Source organism: Scyliorhinus canicula, chromosome 25 (assembly GCF_902713615.1).
Source record: "Scyliorhinus canicula chromosome 25, sScyCan1.1, whole genome shotgun sequence".
NCBI classification, from domain to species: domain Eukaryota; kingdom Metazoa; phylum Chordata; class Chondrichthyes; order Carcharhiniformes; family Scyliorhinidae; genus Scyliorhinus; species Scyliorhinus canicula.
Genome location: NC_052170.1, coordinates 4,069,507 through 4,089,982, shown reverse-complemented (window position 1 = coordinate 4,089,982; position 20,476 = coordinate 4,069,507). Strand labels below are relative to the sequence as shown.

The 20,476-nt window shown below is 46.9% G+C and overlaps 1 protein-coding gene across 10 annotated transcripts in view; it reads right to left on the bottom strand.

Annotated features, from left to right (window-relative positions):
* The window catches only part of cacna1ab (calcium channel, voltage-dependent, P/Q type, alpha 1A subunit, b), a 617,073-nt gene that overhangs the window by 70,742 nt on the left and 525,855 nt on the right, over positions 1-20,476 (bottom strand). For all 10 annotated transcript variants that reach the window (XM_038784774.1, XM_038784777.1, XM_038784770.1 and 7 more), the window contains 3 exons: positions 13,986-14,091; positions 11,815-11,922; positions 11,484-11,584 (listed from right to left, as the gene is read on the bottom strand). In XM_038784774.1, the coding sequence (XP_038640702.1) occupies positions 11,484-11,584; positions 11,815-11,922; positions 13,986-14,091 (315 nt within the window). The remainder of the gene's footprint in view (positions 1-11,483; positions 11,585-11,814; positions 11,923-13,985; positions 14,092-20,476) is intronic.

Genomic DNA, 20,476 nt, shown 5'->3' with positions numbered 1-20,476 from the left:
GAAGGAAGACAATTGGGTGGTACGAAGGATTGTGGGATAGTTCAGGTCAAAGATCATAGAGTTTACAGTGCAGAAGGAGGTCACTTGGCCCATCGAGTCTGCACCGGCCCTTGCAAAGAGCACCCTACTGAATCCCACGTATCTACCTTATCCCTGTAACCCAGGAACCCACCACTTAACATTTTTTGGACAGCATGGCCATTCCACCTAACCTGCACATCTTTGGACTGTGGGAGGAAACCGGAACACCCGGTGGAAACCCACGCAGACACGGGGAGAACGTGCAGACTCCGCACAGACAGTGAACCAGCCGGGAATCGAACCTGGGAACCTGGAGCTGTGTTGCATCTGTGCTAACCACTGTGCTACCGTGCTGCCCACAATTAATTGAGCCCAATTCATTGAGCAAAGCGTCACTTGGTCCCTAGGATTTTGGGTAGCTCGGGTGTATTAGTGATGAATGTCACACTCATCCTCTGGCAAGGACTCACTGGGCTGAATGGTTTCCCTCTATAACCTAAATTCCAATCATGATTCTGTGATTCCTCCAATTCTTGCTGCTCAAGTGGCTGCAAGATTTGGTCCCTCAGTACAGCGGTGTTAAACAGCAGCATCCAACCATTCATGGGCAGTACAGTAGCACAGTGGTTAGCACTGGTGCTTCACAGTGCCAGAGCCCCAGGTCCGATTCCTGGTTTGGGTCACAGTCTGTGCAGAGTCTGCACCTTCTCCCCATGTCTCGTGGGTTTCCTCCGGGTGCTCCGGTTTCCTCCCACAAGTTCTGAAGATGTGCTGTCAGGCAATTTGGACATTCTGAATTCTCCCTCTGTGTACCCAAACAGGTGCCGAAATGTGGCGACGAGGGGCTTTTCACAGTAACTTCATTGCAGTGTTAACGTAAGCTTACTTGTGACAATAAAGATTATTAATTAAACAGGGCAGCACGGTAGCATAGTAGTTAGCACTGTTGCTTCACAGCGCCAGTGTCCCAGGTTCGATTCCCGGCTTGGGTCACTATCTGTGCGGAGTCTGCACATTCTCCCCGTGTCTGCGTGGGTTTCCTCCGGGTGCTCCGGTTTTCTCCCAGAGTCCAAAGATATGTAGGTTAGGTGTATTGGCCATGCTAAATTCAGGGAGCAGACTCCCTTGTTCGTGAGAAACGTTTTGGACGAATGATGGAGAATGCATGGGTATGTGTGCAGTTTCTCCAGATGAAGCCAGATGCTCTGCCATCCTGCTGTTCTCTAAATGTGATGTATACTATCATAATCCCCATGAGGACCGCCTTCATTGATCTCCCTGTGGAGTACGAGCTCCCCAGGTAGGGGACGGTGGCCAGCCACCTGGCCTTGTTATGAGCAGAGGTTAAAAGCTGGCCCATATCAGGGACTGGTCAGATGAATCCTCCCAGCTAGGATTGCCCTGGGAATGAGGTGCTGTGTTATGCAGATCACTGTAAATACTTGTAAATAAATTTATCTTTTGTTTACCACCAGCCTCCTCTGCGTCATTATGCTGGTAATGAGGATTAACCGTAAACTCCGGACTCGCCCATCGGTTCGTCAACCCACCAAAGTTCGCTGTGGGGAGCGTCATGTCGTATCAAATAAAATGCCGTTATTTGGGAAACTGGAAGCCTTCGACGCAGGTCTGAAGGATTGGAATCAATATGCGGAACCCATGAGAAACTTCTTCTAGGCAAATGGAATATTAGGGGAAGACCGAAAGAAAGTTCTCCTCCTGACTTCTGGTGGCGGCCATGTGCTGATCGGTCGTACACAAGATGGCCACTGCTTGATGGTTTTGGTTTTTGACCCTTGCTGCCCAATTGATGGGCCCTTTGGTCGGAAATTGTGCAAAATGAGTGGTGGGAACTAAATTCTCCTCCGAGGTGGAATGTCGACGGGTTAGTGCACCCGACAGAAGTCAAATAAAGCGACGGCACTGGAGGTGAAGGATCTGCATGGCACAGTTACAGAAGACATGGCGGAGGTGGAGGTGGGGTCATCGTGCTCCCCATTGCCAGTGGAGCAGCTGATAGGGCTGAATAAGGAGGAGCTTTGGCAGTATCGGCTGGAGGTGCAAGAGGACTGGTCGAGGACGAGTGAGGGAGTAGTAGCCCCTCTTCATGGGGCAGTGTAGCGGCTGGAGAAGCAAAGTGCGTTTTGAGAGGGGGTGAAGGCAGTGGTACAGTGGGAAGTGATATTGTACATAGAGAAGGCGGAGAGGCAGCGATTGGGTATGTGATTTTGGAGGTTGATTGGCGGTACTCTATACGTTCCTGACCAGGAGGCTCTTAGCAGAGTGCGAAAAGTTGCCAGGGGAATTTGATTTGCAGACGTTAGGGAAGGCTGTTCCCTATTGGGATTCTGTATGAGTCTGGGGAGAAGGCCAGTAGTCTATTGGTGCATCAACTGAGGTGACAAGCGGCCGCGCGGAAGGCAGTACAGGTGAGGGGTGAAGGGGTGAGGATGCCAGAAAGAATTAATAAAGCATTTGGGGCTTTTTATAGGGGGCTGTACAGGTCTGAGCCTCAAGGGGAGAGGGTGGAGATGGGGCGGTTCCTGGATAGGCCAGTGTTCCCAGAGGTTGAGAGGGGGAAGGGGTAGGTTTCGGGGGCATTGCTGGGAGGTTATGGAGGTTGTTACATTCTTTACCTTTTCTTAAAAGATAGCCAGATATGTAGTGCTGACAAAGAATATAAAAATAAGAAGTTTGCGCTACTAAACTAAATGAAGTTCGCACACTCTACTCAGTTACAGATACAAACTAATGATACTGAATCTGTAGTACAGTATTCAATATTCCATTTAACTATTAAACTACACTATGACTTGACCTTGTGCTATATCTCTACATTCAATTCTCACTCTGCCCTCATCATGTTCTCTTCAGCTTCTCCCAGAATTCCCAGTGATGCTGTCTTATATACAGTAACGCTATCTAATATTTGATTTGCACATAGTTTCAGATGTTAGCCCTTTACTACACTGGTACTATGTATATCATTACAGGGGCGATTGGGTCGATGCACTCAGGGAAGGCACCAGGGAAATGGGACACTGGGGCTGCTGTCTCCATCGTAGATCTCTGCACGTTTTGACGGTTTCACACAGGGATCATGTTGCTACAATTGCGAGAAACCAGAGCGACGCTGTTACCCTGTACACGGGAAACATTGAAGATCGTGGGATCACAGTGACTCCGGTGAGGTACTGGCAAAGTCAGTCAGCTTTCCTTTGATGGTGATGCAAGGACTAGGTACCAACTTGTTGGGTAGATGGGCACTGGGAGTCTCTACGACAGGTTGGGTAAATACCCTGAGGAGGTTCTGGGCAGGATAAAAGGTGCCAAAGCCCATATCTACACGGACCCTGTTGCTCCACCCCAATACATCAGGGTGAGGCATGTCCCTTATGCGCTGCTCCTGGAGGTCAAAGCGGAGCTATGATACCTGCAGGATCTGGGGGTTATACACTCTCTTCAGTTTGCAGAATGGCCAGTGCCTGCGATGCCAGTGATGAAGTCCGATAAAACCGTTCAGCTTTATGGGGATCTTAAGCTGACCAATAACAGAGCCTCGCATCTTAAATGGTACCCAATATCCCGGGTCAAAGATTTATACATGAGCCACGCATACTTTCATGTGGAGTACGACCTACAGTCCAGAAAGTATACCACCATCAATACACATCAGGGATTGTTTGAATATGCCGCAGTCCATTCGGGGTTTCATTGGCCCCCACAATTTTGCAGTGATTGATGGAAAACATATGATCTATCTGAGTTACCGGGTGGATGGTAATGATCCGTGCTCGGTAGAGGAGGAGGGTCATGCCCCTACCCCGAGGTACGCCACTGAGCTCCGGTCCTTTTTGGGCCCAGTCAATTATTATGGGAGGTTTATCACCAACGTGGCCACTCTACTGGCTCTGCTCCGTGTACTGTTGAGGAAAGACTGGGGATTGGTGTTAGGCCACTTCTCAGGATGAGGCATTTGTTGCTGTTAAGAGGCGTTTCTCTTCTTATGCACAATGATCCAACTGGACCTCTCATTTTAACGTGTTATGCTTCTCCTTATGGCATGGAGGTGGTGTTGGCCATGGATGGGATGGGGGCATGGAACGCCCCATTGCGTTCACCTCGAGGACCCTGGCCGATGCTGAGCGCCGTTATGCGCAGATAGAGAAGGAAGGTTTGGCTATGATTTTCGGCATTAAGAAGCTCCATCACTATGTGTATGGGCGACATTCTTTATCATAACGGACCACAAACCATTGCTCGGCCTCTTCAGGGAGGATAAGGGCAACTTGCCAACTGCATCGGCCAGGATTCAGCATTGGGCGCTCCTCCTTGCCGCGTACGAATTCATTCTTCAGCACCACCCGGGTACCAAGGTTGCCCCTCAGCCATTGGCCGTGAGCACCCCGCCCCAGCTGTGGTGGATGAGGTGATTGCGACGCTAAATTTCATGGACATCTTGCTCGGCTGTGCGCGTGGGCACGAGACCCAGAGTTGGCGAAACTTCAGCTCATGCTGCTGACAGGCGGTTCAGAGGAAGCCATCCCAGCGACTATTCGGCCTTCCGCTCAGTATGGAGGATGGAGTTATATTGTGGGACGCGTGTGTGGTCATTCCCTACAGGATCAGGAAGCTCTGCCACTTACATAGTGGCGATGTGGGAGCATCGAGAGAATTCTGAAAAGCTGCCCAGCATGTGGAGACCGTCAGAAACTCTGGCGGCCTCTCTGCAGCCGGAATGTCTGGGTCGTCCATGACTTTGCGGAACCGTTCATGGGGTCCATGTTCCTGGTGCTCATGGACGCCCACTCAAAGTGGTGGGAGGTGTGCAGGCTGCACTCTACAACATCCAGGGCCACATTTGAGAAGCTCAGGAGGACTTTCAGCACCCATGGGATCCTGGAGGTCCTGGTGACAGACAATGGTATGCCTTCCCACCAGTGAGAAGTCTGCCATTTTTATGCGACGGAATGGCATTCGGCATGTTCGGAACGCCCTGGATCGTCCTTCCTCCAATGGACTAGCAGAGCGGGCATTCCAGACTTTTAAACGGAGTTTGAAGAAGCAGTCGACGAGGGCCATGGACACACGACTGGCGCATTTCCCGTTCAGTAATGATACAACGCTGCATGTGACAACTGGGATTGCACCTGCGGAGATCTGATGGACCGGCGGCGCTCACCGGGCTCAGTCTGACTTTTCCAAACCTCAATATCAAAGTCAAATGGCAACAGGTGTGGCAGAAGGGACACCATGGTTTGAAGGCACTGGAGCGGGCATTTTGGCTTGGAGACATCATAAACACCCAAAACTTTGGTGATGGAGCTTCGTGGCTTATGGGGATGGTCCTGGAATGGACGGACCCGGTTTCCTATAAAGTACGGGTTCAGCGGAAGATCCTTAAAACATTTGGAGCACTTAACCAATGTGTGGGCCTGCCAGTCAGGATGCGATCGGCGGTGGAACTGCCTTCGCTGCATAAGGTGCCACCCCTCGGGCTGAGGGCCCAGCCACTGGGAAACGGCGCCCAGTCCAGCATGAGGACAGTGACTCAGGTCCCGACATGGACACAGATGAGTCCGTGCCGGCGGACGACAGTGTGTCCTTCTACAGCTACAACTCTTCAGCGGCCAACCAGGAAGTGGTGTTCAGCGGCTCGATACGCTCCACCCAACCTGGAGCTGCCACAGGCGGAGACACAGCCATGAGTGAAGCGGAGCAAAAAACTCTCTCCATTGGTGGCTGAAGGGGAACTTTCGGACTTTGGATGTATGCGTGTCCTGACCGCCACGTGGACCACGGGGAAACCTTCATTGATCTCCCAGTGGGACCCGTGGAGTAGGAGCTTCCCAGTAAAGCCCTACCACCTGGGGCTCGTTACAAGCAGAAGTTAAAAGCAGGCCCAGATCATGGCCTGACGAGATAAGTCCTCCCAGCTAGGACTACACTGGGAGTGAGATGCTGCGTTATGTAGACCATTGTAAATAAATCTCTTATGTTTACCGTCAGCTTCCTCTGTGTCATTGTAGATACGTGGCTCCAAGTTTTCCCAGAACTCAGAATTCACTTGTGGAATGTTAGAAAAGACACAGAAGTTAACTATCAGTCTGTCAGTAAAACAGAAACTAAAATGTAGGCGATGAGGCCACTAAATCTTGCAGTGTCCATGCTGACTGTTAGCAACATGAGTTTATCATGTGGTTAGTTACGTGAAGACAAATTTTCAGGCACATTTTTATCCTGCTGAGTTCTAATTCCAAGGTTGTGGAAATTTGGCCAAGCAGAACTTATTTTTCAGGCACCTAGCTTCCAAAATGTGGTCAGCAGGAGACTTTCTGGCGAGCCTCATTCACTTTCTTGTTAAAGCAAACTCTGAGTTATAGTCATTTGGTAATATAGAATCTGAATATTGCTGAAAAGAGAGAGATGTTGCTGAGGATTTTTTTGTCTTGTACTCCATTAGGACAAACAATTGAATGCCAAATATCAAGTGATGACAATTATGTATCCAACAGAAGAAGAGTGATGCTGACTGGTTCGCAAATATAGGTTCTCCATTCTTCCGGATGATTCCAAAAAGGCACAAGACCAAACTCAGCATTGTTCAGCAGGTGCTAAATGTAAAAAATGTACATTTTGCAACAGTCCCAGAGGCTGTCTCTCCTTTGGGAGCTAACTGGTGGTGATTTAACCTGAGGGTCACCATATCTAAGGCGAGGGGCAAGGGTGAGAAGGGGGGGGGGCCTTCATGAAGCACCTCAGCTGGTACGGGAATTGAACCTGCGCTGTTGGCCTCGCTCGCATCATGCACCAACCGTCCAGCCAACCAAACTAACTGACTGCTACCCAATCAAGGAATCACATTTGACAGTAGATGTTTTGTTTGGGCTCAATCAGCCCATACCTGCAAAACCCAAAACAAAACATCTACTGTCTGATTCCGTGATTTGGCAGCACTTGTTGATCAATCCTGAGTGTGCTGATAGCTACACTAACAACCATTTAAAGATTATCTGTTGAGCTCGTAACATGGTTCATTTAAGCTTGCTAGAGGTGACATACATTCGGGGCGGGGGTCCCGGTGTGTCGGATGGCGTGAACCACTCCGGCGTCGGGCCGCCCATCTTTAGGGGCCAAGCCCTCACATTGAGGGGCTAGGCCCTCGCCGGAGTGGTTCCCACTCCGCTGGCTGGTGTGAACGGCCTTTGGCGCCATGCCAGCTGGGGCCAAAAGGACTTTGGCGCCCGCCGTAAGTCCGGGCATGCGCCGGAGCGCCAGCGGCTACTGACGTCATACCGGCGCATGCGCAGGGGAGGGGGTCTCTTTTGCCACCGCCATGGTGAAGACCATGGCGAAGGCGGAAGAAAAAGAGTGCCCCACGGCACAGGCCCGCCCGCCGATCAGTGGGCCCCAATTGCGGGCCAGGCCACCGTGGGGCACCCCCCGGGGTCAGATCGCCCCGCGCCCTCCCCAGGACCCCAGAGCCCGCCCGTGCCACCAATCCTGCTGGTCAGGTAGGTGGTTTAAACCACGCTGGCTTGAGAGGCTTGTCAGCGGCGGGACTTTTGCCTATCGCGGGCTGGAGAATCGCCCCGGGGGCCCTGCCGATCGGCGAGGCGCGATTCCCGCCACCGTCGAATCTCGGGGGGGCGGAGAATTCGGGACACGGCGGGGGCGGGATTGACGCCGGCCCCGGGCGATTCTCCGACCCCGGGGGGGGGGGGGGGGGGGGGGGGGGTCAGAGAATTACGCCCCTGTTTTCTGCAAACAAAAGGAATATGTTCAAGCCCTGCATCTTTTTGAATTAAGTAGAACCATGGGGAGCCTATACTTCCTGCTGCTTTCTCTATGGCAACGCCTGAGCCAATCAGAGTTGACTTACCAAACAGTCAGCACCTTTTCTCCTGTAGTATAAATTGTTGTGATCATTTGAAATTTGGCATTCTTGTGTTTATCCTAATGAATGCAAGATGAAAACCTTTGGCAACATGTCTCTCTTCAGCAATACTCAAACTGGGAGACTTTCCTTATGTCATCTGCTATCGCCTGGAATTAACTGAGTGTAAAAATTAAGGGCCACCCTGGTATTGGCAGGCACACAGCCATTGTGTTAACCATGCTGTGATGCAATGTTCCAATCATGGCTGCAGCAGGTAGCTTGATGAAGCATAGGAGCTACATACATTACTTCTCAGAAAAAGTTGATGGATGAGAGATTCTCCCTCAAGAGCCGCTATGGGTATGTGCGGCACCTTTCTCCTTCTACTAGCTGCTCCCTTCTTACACCCCAGGCTCAAAGCCAGAACTACCAGACCACCCATAACCAAAGCAGACAAGACCAGTCCAGTACCAGCGCAAAGTTGTTCCCAGATGTCAGAATTGTGGAATGTAGAAAAGACACAGAGGTTAACTAGCTGCCTTGTCGATAAAGCAGAAACTGAAGTGTAGGTGTTTAGGACATTAGATTATGTGGAGCCCATGCTGACTGTTTGCACCATGAGTTTATCATGTGGGAGCTATGTGCTTTATGGGAAGAAAATCTTCAGGACACACTTTTCCAGCTTAATTCTAATTCGAAGGTTGTGGCTTTGAAATATGGCCAAGTAGAATCTGTTTTTCAGCTACTTCGTAACTCACAAGTCTCCAAAAAATGATAAGCAGAAAGTATATTTCTGGTTGGAAGTCTGCTGCCCAGTTGGATAGGTATAAACACCGCTACTGAGGCCTTCAATCCCTTATCCCCATTCCTTTCTTAACCTTAGAAGCAATCCTTCCCTGAGACCCAATCCCTTATCCTCAGAACTGCTCCTTTCCCGTAACCCAATCTCTTATCTTTGGAACTGATCATTCCCTGAGTCACATACACTCTCTCTCTCTCCACCGCACCTACAGCCCAGCCTGAGGAACCAATCTCCTCTACCCAAGCTCCAATCTCCATGCCTTTCCCAGAACCGTTCCTTTGTGGACCTTTCCCCTCCCCATCCCAGTCTACCCTTAGGTAAAGAATGCTGCGGCAATAACAGATATCAGATCTAGCTTCAGCTTTTGCCTTATTGGCTTGATACTATTTAAGTTTGATTACAATGTGGAGGTCTCCCTGAACCTCTCCATTCTTGTGCAGGGAACTAAACCTTTGCCTTCCCCACGTACCCCAAAATGGGAGGCCTTAAATTCCTCTTCCATCTAGGTTCTGAATTCCCCTAATTTGCAGGTTATTCCCCATTTATCTTGTCAATTACTGTCATTGTTTTAAACATCCCAATCACAACACCTCTTGAGGTCCCCTCTGATCAGAATATATGTCCCTTTTACAATAATAATTGTAGCTGTATATCTCACTGCTACAGGGTAACTGTAAATAACGTTCCGACTAGCACTAAAAATGCTTTATTACAGTCTTAAACATTTGGGGAATATGTAATAGTTGGTTTGACAGCTTCATCGTTAACGTGAAGTAATGAGAAGATTTAAATATCTCAATTTTCTTTAACCTCTCTCCAGTTTCTCTCTACTTCTCCTGGAAGTTGTAACTTTACAGTTTTATAGCTTCCAGTTGTCAAATGCTACTCCCAAGTGGCTATTTTTTCAATGTAGACTCAGACAGCCAGTGCTAGTAGGCTATCTGGCAGCTGGATTCCCCACCGCTACCAGCCGTGGGCAGTGGAAGATCCAGTCGGGCAGAAAACAGCGGCAATCCCATTCCGACGCTCCGATCTCCCGCTAGCGGGGAATGCAAACGGGTCATTAAGACCCACCACGAGGTCCACCGCCTGTGTCAGGGCCAAGCTTGTCAAGACCTGCACCACTTCTCGCCAGATTGCAACACCTGTCAATTCCTTAAACGGTCAAATACCTACCCATACTTAAGTAGCAGAATTTACGTATAATGGTCCTGTCCTTATAAAACAGCACCATTTCTTGACATACTGGGAGCATGGAAATTCACTACTATACAAAACCATAAGTTAGCATGTATCACACTTCAAATATCTCAAAATATCAAAAAGGTGTCAAAATCTTACCAAAATTGTCAATTTTCTGTACTTGATAGATAACCTGCCCTCTTCTCAAGTGCAGAAACTGGAAGTTGCTACTGTACAGAAACCTCCCTCAGCAATTAGCCTCTAATTGACCACAGGATGTATCTGATAAAATCACTTTCCTCACCGGATATACCCGAGCAGTCACCGTAAGGCCAGGTTAAGTACAGTTCTGCCGTAGCAGCTAAATGCTGCAACTGTGCTCCACCTCCAGATGTCATGAGAGATCATTTAGTATTGTGCCAGTGCTGGCATATATTGATGTTATCACCATTTGCTTCAACGTGCTTTGAGTACAATTAAGGATTTTCTGGTGTGGAACACATTGTCTCTGGTTGTAACACTGGCCACAGATTCAGAAATTTAACACTACATGGGCAGATATTGATTTAAGGCTGAGTCTAGTAATTGGCTCAGTCCTATGCATGTGAACAACATCAGGTCACAATGCACTCAAAGTAAAATAAAAAGGGGCCAGATGCTGCCAGACATTAAAAGCAGGAAATAGATGGAAAAAAACCCCACAGAAAATATTTCCTGATGAAAGCAAGGGATTGGTTAAACAATGGGCATAGATAAACCTCTGATGTCCGACAGGGTCAACTGATACTAAAGAGCAAACTTCCTCCCTCAAAAGGGGCATCACTTTTGCATAAAAAAGACTTGGCAAACTTTTTTCTAATTTTGTTGCTGAAACACACCATCGTATCTTTGAGCTCCTTGACCTTCATCTCTTCCAAAAAGAAATGATTTGGCATACACTTTTTCATTAGGGTGATGGTGCTTTTGTCTGTCCATATATACTTTAAAAAGATCATAATAAAAGCGTAAAAATACCTATATCCATAATTTTAGTCAACTCCAGCTGAGTGTTTGGAGGAATATTCAAGTTGCGTCTTCATGACCTGTTAACCATGGATCTTCATAAATCACATAACGTTTAAATTCTTGCTCCCATTGTATCTCAATTTGCCACTACTAAAAGACCATTGTGTTCCTAGTGCAACAGTGCTAAGGAGAGTCCTTTCCAAACCTCCAGGCCCACAAAATTCAAACGGAACAAACCAACAAGTGGAGAGATGTGTGCAAATTGAAACACCGTTATCGAGGCTGCATGGGCAGTACAACTAGGACCTCCCAGCCATGTATGACCCATGAGCCACAGTTCGTATACCCCAGATTTGCTGAGATGCAAAAATAAATGACCAGGTTGGGAGATCAGTGCTGTTAAAAATGTTCTATTCTCTATTACTGTGACATCTAAAGTGAAACAGCATGGATGGGAATGCATAAGCAGCATACATCAAGCAAAATTGGAAGCACAGCAAATTAAGGAAAGCCGTTTTTCTTTCTTTGATATTCTCTGTTTTGTTCTTTTTGGACAGTATGCGATTCAATCATTTCTCTCCGTTATGCTAGTACCTGCTCCTCACGGAGTAGCTGGAGCTTTTTGGCTTTGCTTTGTCGATAGTATTCCATGATCATCATAGCTGCATAGATCTTCCCCACTGTGAGATCAGTTGCTGCAGGCAGAAAGATTGAGACAAGAGGACCAATTAGGAAACGGAAACAAAGAGATTGTTGTTGGTTACATGTTCTCAATATCTTCCTGTACTCTTGTCCTAAAAATAGCGTAGTGTCAGAAATAGCAATGACAGTGACATGGCCTGAATGTGCTTTTTCTGTTGGCACAATATGAATGGTAAAGAAGTGATGAAGGAGGAAAGGATGTTACGATGAGAACTGCACTTACATTTGTGAGGTGTCACAAGTAGATCAATTGTCTTCTGGGAGAGGTTCGGCCAGATAGACATCATCTCCTTCCTCAACTCTCGGTCCATTTGGTGTTTATCAGCTCCTCCTAAAAAAGAAACAGAATGGTAGAACATTTTGAAGTTTCAATGAGGCTGCAATTGTTGCAAAAATGTTTTTATGGCAACCACAATGGAGCAAGATTTCCTTGATGTGCTCAATAAATTTAGAGTACCCAATTCATTTTTTCCAATTAAGGGGCAATTTAGTGTGGCCAATCCACCTACCCTGCACATTTTTGGGTTGGGGGGGTGAAACCCACGCAGACACGGGGAGAATGTGCAAACTCTAGTGACCCAGAGCCGGGATCGTACCTGGGACCTCGGTGCCGTGAGACTGCAATGCTAATCACTCAGCCACCATGCTGCCCTCCTATGTGCCACATATGTGAACCTCTTTGTCGCATGCATCGCGAACAGAGGAAAAACTTCCCCATATCACTTGGGGAATTGTAACTGAGTGAAGCAGTTGTGGAACAAATCCGAGACGGTGTTTTTATTTAAAATTTCAATGCCATTGAAAATTAAGTTGGTATTTGGGGTACAGAAGGTTTGTTTTGAAGCACCTCCTTTGTATAACAAACACAGATCTGCGCCTATGATTTTCCCCGTTCAGGGCGGGTTAGTAGTTGGAGTGGTGTTGGAATAGGGAAATGCTGAGCAGAGGCTAGACACGTGCCACACTGAGGGAGGCAGAATCATGACAGCTTCCCCAAACTTTCTAGCGGCTGTTGTTGGAGTGAAATTGAAAGTGGTCTGGAAGCTGGATGTTTCCCCACCTGGACTTGCCTTTATTTAGTGTCTGAGCACATCTTTCAGAAGCAATCAATTAATGTGAAGTGCAGCAACGATTACAAATGAAACAGGGCTTTTTAATCCATAGGAATAAACAGAATCGCCAGTTAAATCTGTGCCTTGGCTGAGGGAAGGCACCAAAAGAGCCACCTACTCGTCTCCCAATGGCACCACGGCTAGCCTCCGCCTGGAGCATCAGGCACAAAACGCCTGGGCCTTGGTCTAACCGCCCATGTAAAGGATGGCATCTCACACAACACAACATTCCCTCAGTACTGCACTGATTGTCAGGCTAGGAGAGGGATCCACATGCAGCTCTTTAACATCTCTTGGATCCAAACCTTTTCCAGTTGGATTATGTTAACATGTTATTGTGGGGATAAAATGCTCATCATTATGCTGAACTTTACAGCTTCAAATGATCATTTTAATGAAAAGCATCGCTGTGCTCTAAATCTATTAAGAACAGGATAACCACGCCATAGTTATTTGATCTGAGGAATAGATTTAACGGTCTGATCATTATTGCTTCAATGTAGTTGAGACGATAAATAATTATGAATCTGCTATTTGAAGTTTTTTCAATCATCAGAATCAGTAGCTGAAACAATTGCCTTAATTCTATGTCTCTAAGTTAAAGTTTGTTTCAAAGATCTTTATGACAAAAGTAATTTTTTAAAATTCAAAACTGTGATAGTTCATAGAATTTATAGTGCAGAAGGATGCCATTCAGCCCATCAAGTCTGCACCAGTCCTTGGAAAGGGCACCCCGCTTAAGCCCACACCTCCACCCTACACCGTAACCCAGTTTAGTTAGGCCTATTTTAATTTTGATTTTTTACTACTGATATATTAATTTAATATGTATGCTAAGATTAATGAAAATTATGCATTCTAATAGAGAGACTTGGCAATTTAGCAAGTATTCGGTTTAGAAATGCAGAATTTTCGACTTATGGCTTGCAAGAAATTTTATTTTAGCAAAAAAAAAGGTCTTTCAGGTTACAAAGGTTGCTGGCCCCTGGGAAGGCTATGCATGTGAGGTGTGAAGCCCCTTCTGGGAGCCATTGACACAATTAAAAGATGTGTCGGTGGAGCCTGTAAACAAAAGTCAGGATGCATAATAAATGAATGCCCCATCTTTCATCCACTTGGTAACATGAGATAATTATGCAAGTAAGGCAGACATTCTTGGACACCTGGGGACAAGGCTGATAATATGTAAAGAAAAATCTTCACAAACTTTACTTAGTCATGTAGTGTAGTAGCAATGGTCATGGCCTGCATGAGCATGACAATAGATTAATCCACACTGTACCTTTTGCTATTTTGATGTCCAAGGCTGTCCGAATTAGTGCCATGAGCGTAGAGTTGAAGTGTACGCTGTTGTCATCTGCAACCGGTAAATCCATTCGCAAGAGCCTCTGCAGGGAACCAATCACAACAAACCTAGCCCAAACCATTTGCTGTTTGGCGGAATCACCGCAAAGCAGTTGGAGGTTCCTTTCATTTTAGTTTAAACATTGTCAAACAGCTCATTCCATTGGTGTACAGATGCAAGTACGCAGGTCAACATTGCAATTTAACACGATGCACACAAATAATCCGTGGAACAGTAAACAATGCAACGGCCATTCCCAGTTCCACTTGAGGTACTGACATCCAGTTCACAAACACAGGTTAAGTGGTGCAGATCCATGCAGCATGCAGCACAAGTACCCCACAGGACAAGCAGTGCAGTCGACTTCACAGAGAAGCTTCTAAGGATAAGACATCGTGTTTCATTCACAGCTATGCTACAAATGCTATTGCTCAAAATCTGCCCTCTCAATGCAATGGAGCATTATTCAAGGATAAATAACAGCAGCATCCAGGTTCTTGAGTGAGTTAGGAATGGACAAAGATAGTGCATTTATCTGATGCAATTAAAGCTTGAAACTATGAAATGGTTTGAAGGTTATCTCTGAGGAAAGTGGAAAGCACGTAATGGCGGGGAGCTGGGGAGAGAGAGAGAGAGAAAGAGTGCGAGAGATAATGGGGAAAGGGAGGTAGGAAGGGGAAGCATGAAGAGAGGGAGGATGAGACAGTGAAAGCTGAAAATGGCAGAGGTATTTGAAGAGTTATCCAGAAATCAAGTCGTGCTGAAGTTAAGGAACAGTAGAAATCACTTCAGACATGTTCCAACTTGGGTTCCCCTAGGGGTTGGAAAGTCATTGGCCTTCTTTATTTTTTGCCTTATCGAAGAATTTAAATTTCAGTATACTGACAAAAGAACCCTTGTATTGACAGCACTGTTCCTATGAACAGTTAAAACACCGAAGTTAGGACAGAGAACTGTTGGTTCTCAGTGTGTCAATATCAGAATTTGCAGATCAAGGAGAAGTGGGAAGCGGAGTTGGGAATGGAGATCAATTGGGGAGTATGGAGTGAGGCACTGCGAAGGGTAAACGGGACCTCCTGTTGCGCAAGGATGAGCCTGATACAGTTTAAGGTGGTGCATATGACTTGGGCGAGAATGAGTGGGTACTTTCAGGGAGTAGCAGATGAGTGTGAGAGGTGTGGGCGGGGGCCAGTAAATCATGCGCACATGTTTTGGGGTTGTGAAAAATTGGGAAGATTCTGGGCGGGGGTGTTCACAGTCTTAGCCAGGATAGTGGAGGAAGGAGTGGGCCCGGACCCTTTGGTAGCGATATTTGGGGTTTCAGAGAAGACGGAGCTCATGGAGAAGAGGAAGGTCGATGTCTTGGCCTTCGCCTCTCTGACTGCACGGCGACAAATTTTGCTGGAGTGGTCGGCATCGCCACCGGGGGTAGCAGCATGGTTGGGTGACCTGTACGACTTCCTGCGTTTAGAGAAGATAAAGTATGAGTTAAGGAGCTCAGCAGGGGAGTTTGAGAAAAGGTGGGGGATGTTTGCGACCATGTTTGAGGAGCTGCTTGTCACGGGGCGGGGCGGGGGGGGGGGGGGGTGGTTGATGGGGAGGGGGGGAGGGGTGATGGGGAGGGGGGGGTGAAAAAGGGGAAAAATCTGTACAGACTGTATAGTTGATTGTTGAGAAGTATGTTTCCCGGGGTGTTTATTTGCTGTAACCTACTTTGATACAAGTTTGAATAAAAAAAAGTATTTGCAGATGGTGTTCAGGTGTGTGTCAGTATTTGCACGTGATCTACAGGAGTATGTCATCATACCATTATTTTCAAAAGGTTGCAATCAACGTGAGACATCTGACACACAGAAAAGTTTGAAAAATACCAATTTAAGGTGAGCTGAATCAAACTATTTGTGCTGCAAGGTGCAATTCCCTGACCATCACTGTGTTGTTAGTTTTTGATCCAGGACTGTAATCCTAAACAATGTCATGACTGAGAGGAAAGTTCTCAGGAAGGAATTAACTCACTGCACCACAGTGTGACACAGAGAGGGAACCAAAGCGCACCTCTGGACATCTCCTGAGGTGAATCATATCACATTATCTAGTTGCGCGCTCAACTTTGTGTCTTTGAGAAGACATGAGTGCATTGAATCTCTGCTCTGAAGACATTCCACAGTGTGATGTCTATGGGCAGAAGCTCAGTCAAGGAGAGCTCAGCAGGCCTGCTGAGGTGTGTGAGAGAGAGGCCATTGTCATAAGTAGGGCGCAGGGCACATTGCAAATGTCACCATTGTAGCAATTCAAATAAGGGGCTGAAAAGCTTGTCCAGTAATTACAGTGCATACAATGCAGCAAGCATTTAACACTGCTTTTACCCTCTTGGTATTTTCACTAAAGGAGGAGTTTCACCCCTCAATAGTCTTTGGGGGGAACGATTCTCCGCACCGTGTTGCGCCCGACACGCAGAATAGCATGAGAGCCCCTAAACGGGGTTTGTACGAGGTGCCGAACAGAGTTTGATGCACATGGCCCATGGCACCTGACATAATCTGATGAGTATACTTAATTTAGCACTTAATACGCTCAGACGCTTTGAAGCCGGAGTCTCCCGGCTCTCTCACTTTAAAAAGGGCGCCCTGATCTCTGTGAGGCCAAGCTTGCCTGTGTCGTTGGGTTCCACACGTCACTTTTCTGGCAAGTATTATCCCTGGCTCCAAAATAAAATGACCAAGTGTGGGACAATTGCGATGGGAATCGCGTCAGAAACAGCCAGCGCAATTCGCAGCAGTTTGCTCTCCCTAAGTTATACTCAGGGCTGGATTCTTCCGCCACGCCTGCCGCAAGATAGCCATGGGCGTGACGAGGACCATGTATAGGTACCTTGACCTTGAGCGGGTATTTCTGGTCGCCAGGCGGGAGCAGCCGGAGAATCCTGTCCTTAGTAATTTTTTTGGGAGAATTTTTCCCCATTTCTTTTTATTTATTCATAAGATGTGAGGAGCGCAGGCAAGACCCAAATTTATTGTCCACCCTTAATTTCCCTTCAGAAGGTGGTAGTGAATCATCTTCTTGAACAGTTGCAGTCCATGGGTGTAGGTACACCACAGCATCTACTGGGGAGGGAGGGAGCTCCAGGGCATTTCCAGCGACAGTAAAGAAGAATGATATAATTGTAAGGCAGGATGGAGTGTGACTTGAAGGAGAAATTACATGGTTAGTTTTCCTATGCATCTGCTGCTCATGTTCTTCTGGGTAACAGTGGGTTTGGAGGTGCTGTTGAAGGACCCTTGCCAAGTTGCTGAAGTGCATTTTGTAGATGGTACACACCACTGCCATGATGCACTGGTGGTGGAGGGGGTGAATTTTTAAGGTGGTGGAGTGGCTGCCGATCAAATGGACTGCTTTGTCCTGGATGGTCAAGCTTCTTGAAAGTTGTTGGAGCAGCACTCATCCAGGTAAGTGGAGAGTATTCCCTTACATTCTGGATTTGTGCCTCATAGATGAAGGACAGGCATTGAGGAGTCAGGACATGAGGTATTCTCTGCAGTAATTACCAACCTCTGACCTGCTCTTGTAGCCACAGTATTAATATGATTGGTCCAGTTTAATTTCTGGTTGATGGTAACTGCCAAGACTGTTGGTGGTGAGGAATTCAGCGATAGCAATGGCATTGACGTCAAGGAAAGGTGGTTAGATTCTCTCTTGTTGGAGGTGGTATTGCCCGGCACTTAGAAGAGTTAGAGGGGACCTCATAGAAACTTATAAAACAGGATTAGACAGGGTAGATTCAGAAAGTATGTTCCTGATGGTGGGGGAGTCCAGAACTCGGGGTCATAGTTTGAGAATAAGGGGTAAACCTTTTAGGACTGAGGTGAGGAGAAATTTCTTCACCCAGAGAGTGGTGAATCTGTGGAATTCGCGACCACAGAATATAGTTGAGGCCAAAGCGTTGTGTAATTTCAAGAAGGAATTAGATATAGCTCTTGGGGCTAAAGGGATCAAGGGATATGGGGGTAGGCGGGATCAGGGTATTGATGATCAGCCATGATCATAATGAATGGTGGAGCAGGCTCGAAGGGCCGAATGGCCAATTCCTGCTTCCATTTTCTATGTATGTTTCTATATATGTTTCTATGTATGTTCTCATGTAACGTCAGAAATTACTTTCGAGATTGGGGGCATCAAAAGATGTTACAGAAGCATTCTTCCCATCAGCACAGAATTTCTGGACAACAGTATTGTTTGGAAGGACAGGGAATGTCAGAAAGGATTAGAGGAAAAGCCCATGGATATAAAAAGATAATCACAAATGAAAATGTAAACATTGGAAGGTAAAAGGGAAAAGCTAATTGGGCATCTTTTAAAAAAGAAAATCAGAGTCTGTTGGTGGTGCAGGAAGATGAGAGTTTGATCTGTATTGATGATGAAGCTGGCCTGGCTCCATTTTAATACCCGGGCCGGAATTCTCCAACCATTGGGATCCTTTTTCCTGCTGGCAGCGCACCCGCCCTGCCCGCAGGTTTCCTGGTGCCATAGGGCGGCTTCCATGGGAATTCCCATTGACAAGTAACGAGAAGAGAGAATCCCGCCATCAGCGAATGTTGCGTCGTTGAGAAACACGTGGCGTGGGGTGGGGGGGGGGGGGGTGGGGTGGTCAGAGAATCCCATTCATGATCCCTTGAGTGTTGATTTTGTGTGGAGTGCGTCACTTTCAATGGGAAATTAGGCTTTGGTTGTGGGGTTTTTGCAAGTTAACTGATTTATGGGTGTTTAATGCACATCTTTGTTGCAATCTCCTCCGAGCTCCTACCAAACCTATACAGTATATAATCCATCACATTTCCCCTTTTTAGCTCTGAAGAGTTATTTGGACTTGAAAGGTTCACTCTGTTTCTCTCTCCACAGACGTTGCCGGGCCTGCTGAGTTTCTCGGGCACTTTCCTCTTTTTCTTTCAGATTCCAACATCTGCAGCATTTTTGTTTATTTATATGAATGTTCAATGATTTATTTTTTGCTATTTTTAGTTTCATTTCTCACTTTTAGATCTACTTCAATTTTGCAATCAGGAGCCTGTCTCCATATTTGCTATTGTCTTTCGGGTCTATATGGCAGTTATATAATGGTGGGGAGCTCAGCTATTGGTGGAGAAATCAACATATTTTGGGAAGGGTTGGTCGTAATACAATAAATATCAAACACATCTATGCTCTGTTTTATGTTTATTCGAGACTGGTAGAGCAAGTTGTGGAATCACAGGAGAATGGTTCATGGAGTAATTACTATTTGTTTAATATAGGGTGGCACGGTGGCGCAGTGGTTAGCACTTCTGCCTCACGGCACCGAGGACCCGGGTTCAGTCCCGGCCTTGGGTCACTGTCCGTGTGGAGTTTGCACATTCTCCCCGTGTCTGCGTGGGTCTCACCCCCACAACCCAAAGATGTGCCGGCTAGGTGGATTGGCCACGCTAAATTGCCCCTTAATTGGAAACAAATAATTGGGTGCTGTAAATTTAAACAAAACATGGTTTAATATCATTCAGCTGTGGAAACAGTTACAATACTAACTGAACTGCTTATTTCTGAGGTTGTGTAAAGGGTCAACACACAAGGTATGGAACAAAGGGGAGTGGAGAGTTTCATAGCAAATGGGGAGGGAAAAGATTTAAACTTGGGCACCCAGGGAAGAAGGAGGTGGGAGAAACAGTTCTACTGGGGAAAGGAACAAGATCAGCCACCACTGCTCATCCACAATGTTTTCATTTGATCTCTCGTGGCCCCAAGAGAGGCATCAAGCAAAGAGTTGGGATAATCCCGAGAGGTAATCTGGGATAAAAAAAAGAAGAAAATGCTCTAAAACCTCAGCGGGTCTGGCAGCAGCTGTAGACAGAGAAACAGAGTTAACATTTCAAGCCCGGCAGAAGGACTCAAAACATTACTGCTGTTTCTCGGTCCACAGCTGCTACCAAACCCGTTGAGTTTTCCCAGCATTTTCGGTTTTAATTTCGGAGTTCCAGCATCCACCTTATTTTGCTTTTATTTTGGAGATAATCTGGGGCCCAGCTCAGCTGCTCTCACACTTTCCTAACATGTCCTGTGCTGTACTTTTCTTTGTTCTTTAAGATTTTAGTTTAGACGGGCAGCATGGTCGGCGCAGGCTTGGAGGGCCGAAGGGCCTGTTCCTGTGCTGTACTTTTCTTTGTTCTTTGTTGCAGAACCCCAGCTGGGGTGAGCCCGAAAGGGGAAGAGGGAAACCATATAGAGAAGGGGGCAACAATTAATAATAATAATCATCGCTTATTGTCATAAGTAGGCTTCAATGAAGTTACTGTGAAAATCCCCTAGTCGCCACATTCCGGCGCCTGTTCGGGGAGGCCGGTATTGGAATTGAGCCCGCGCTGCTGGCCTTGTGCTGCATTACAAGTCAGCTGTTTAGCCCA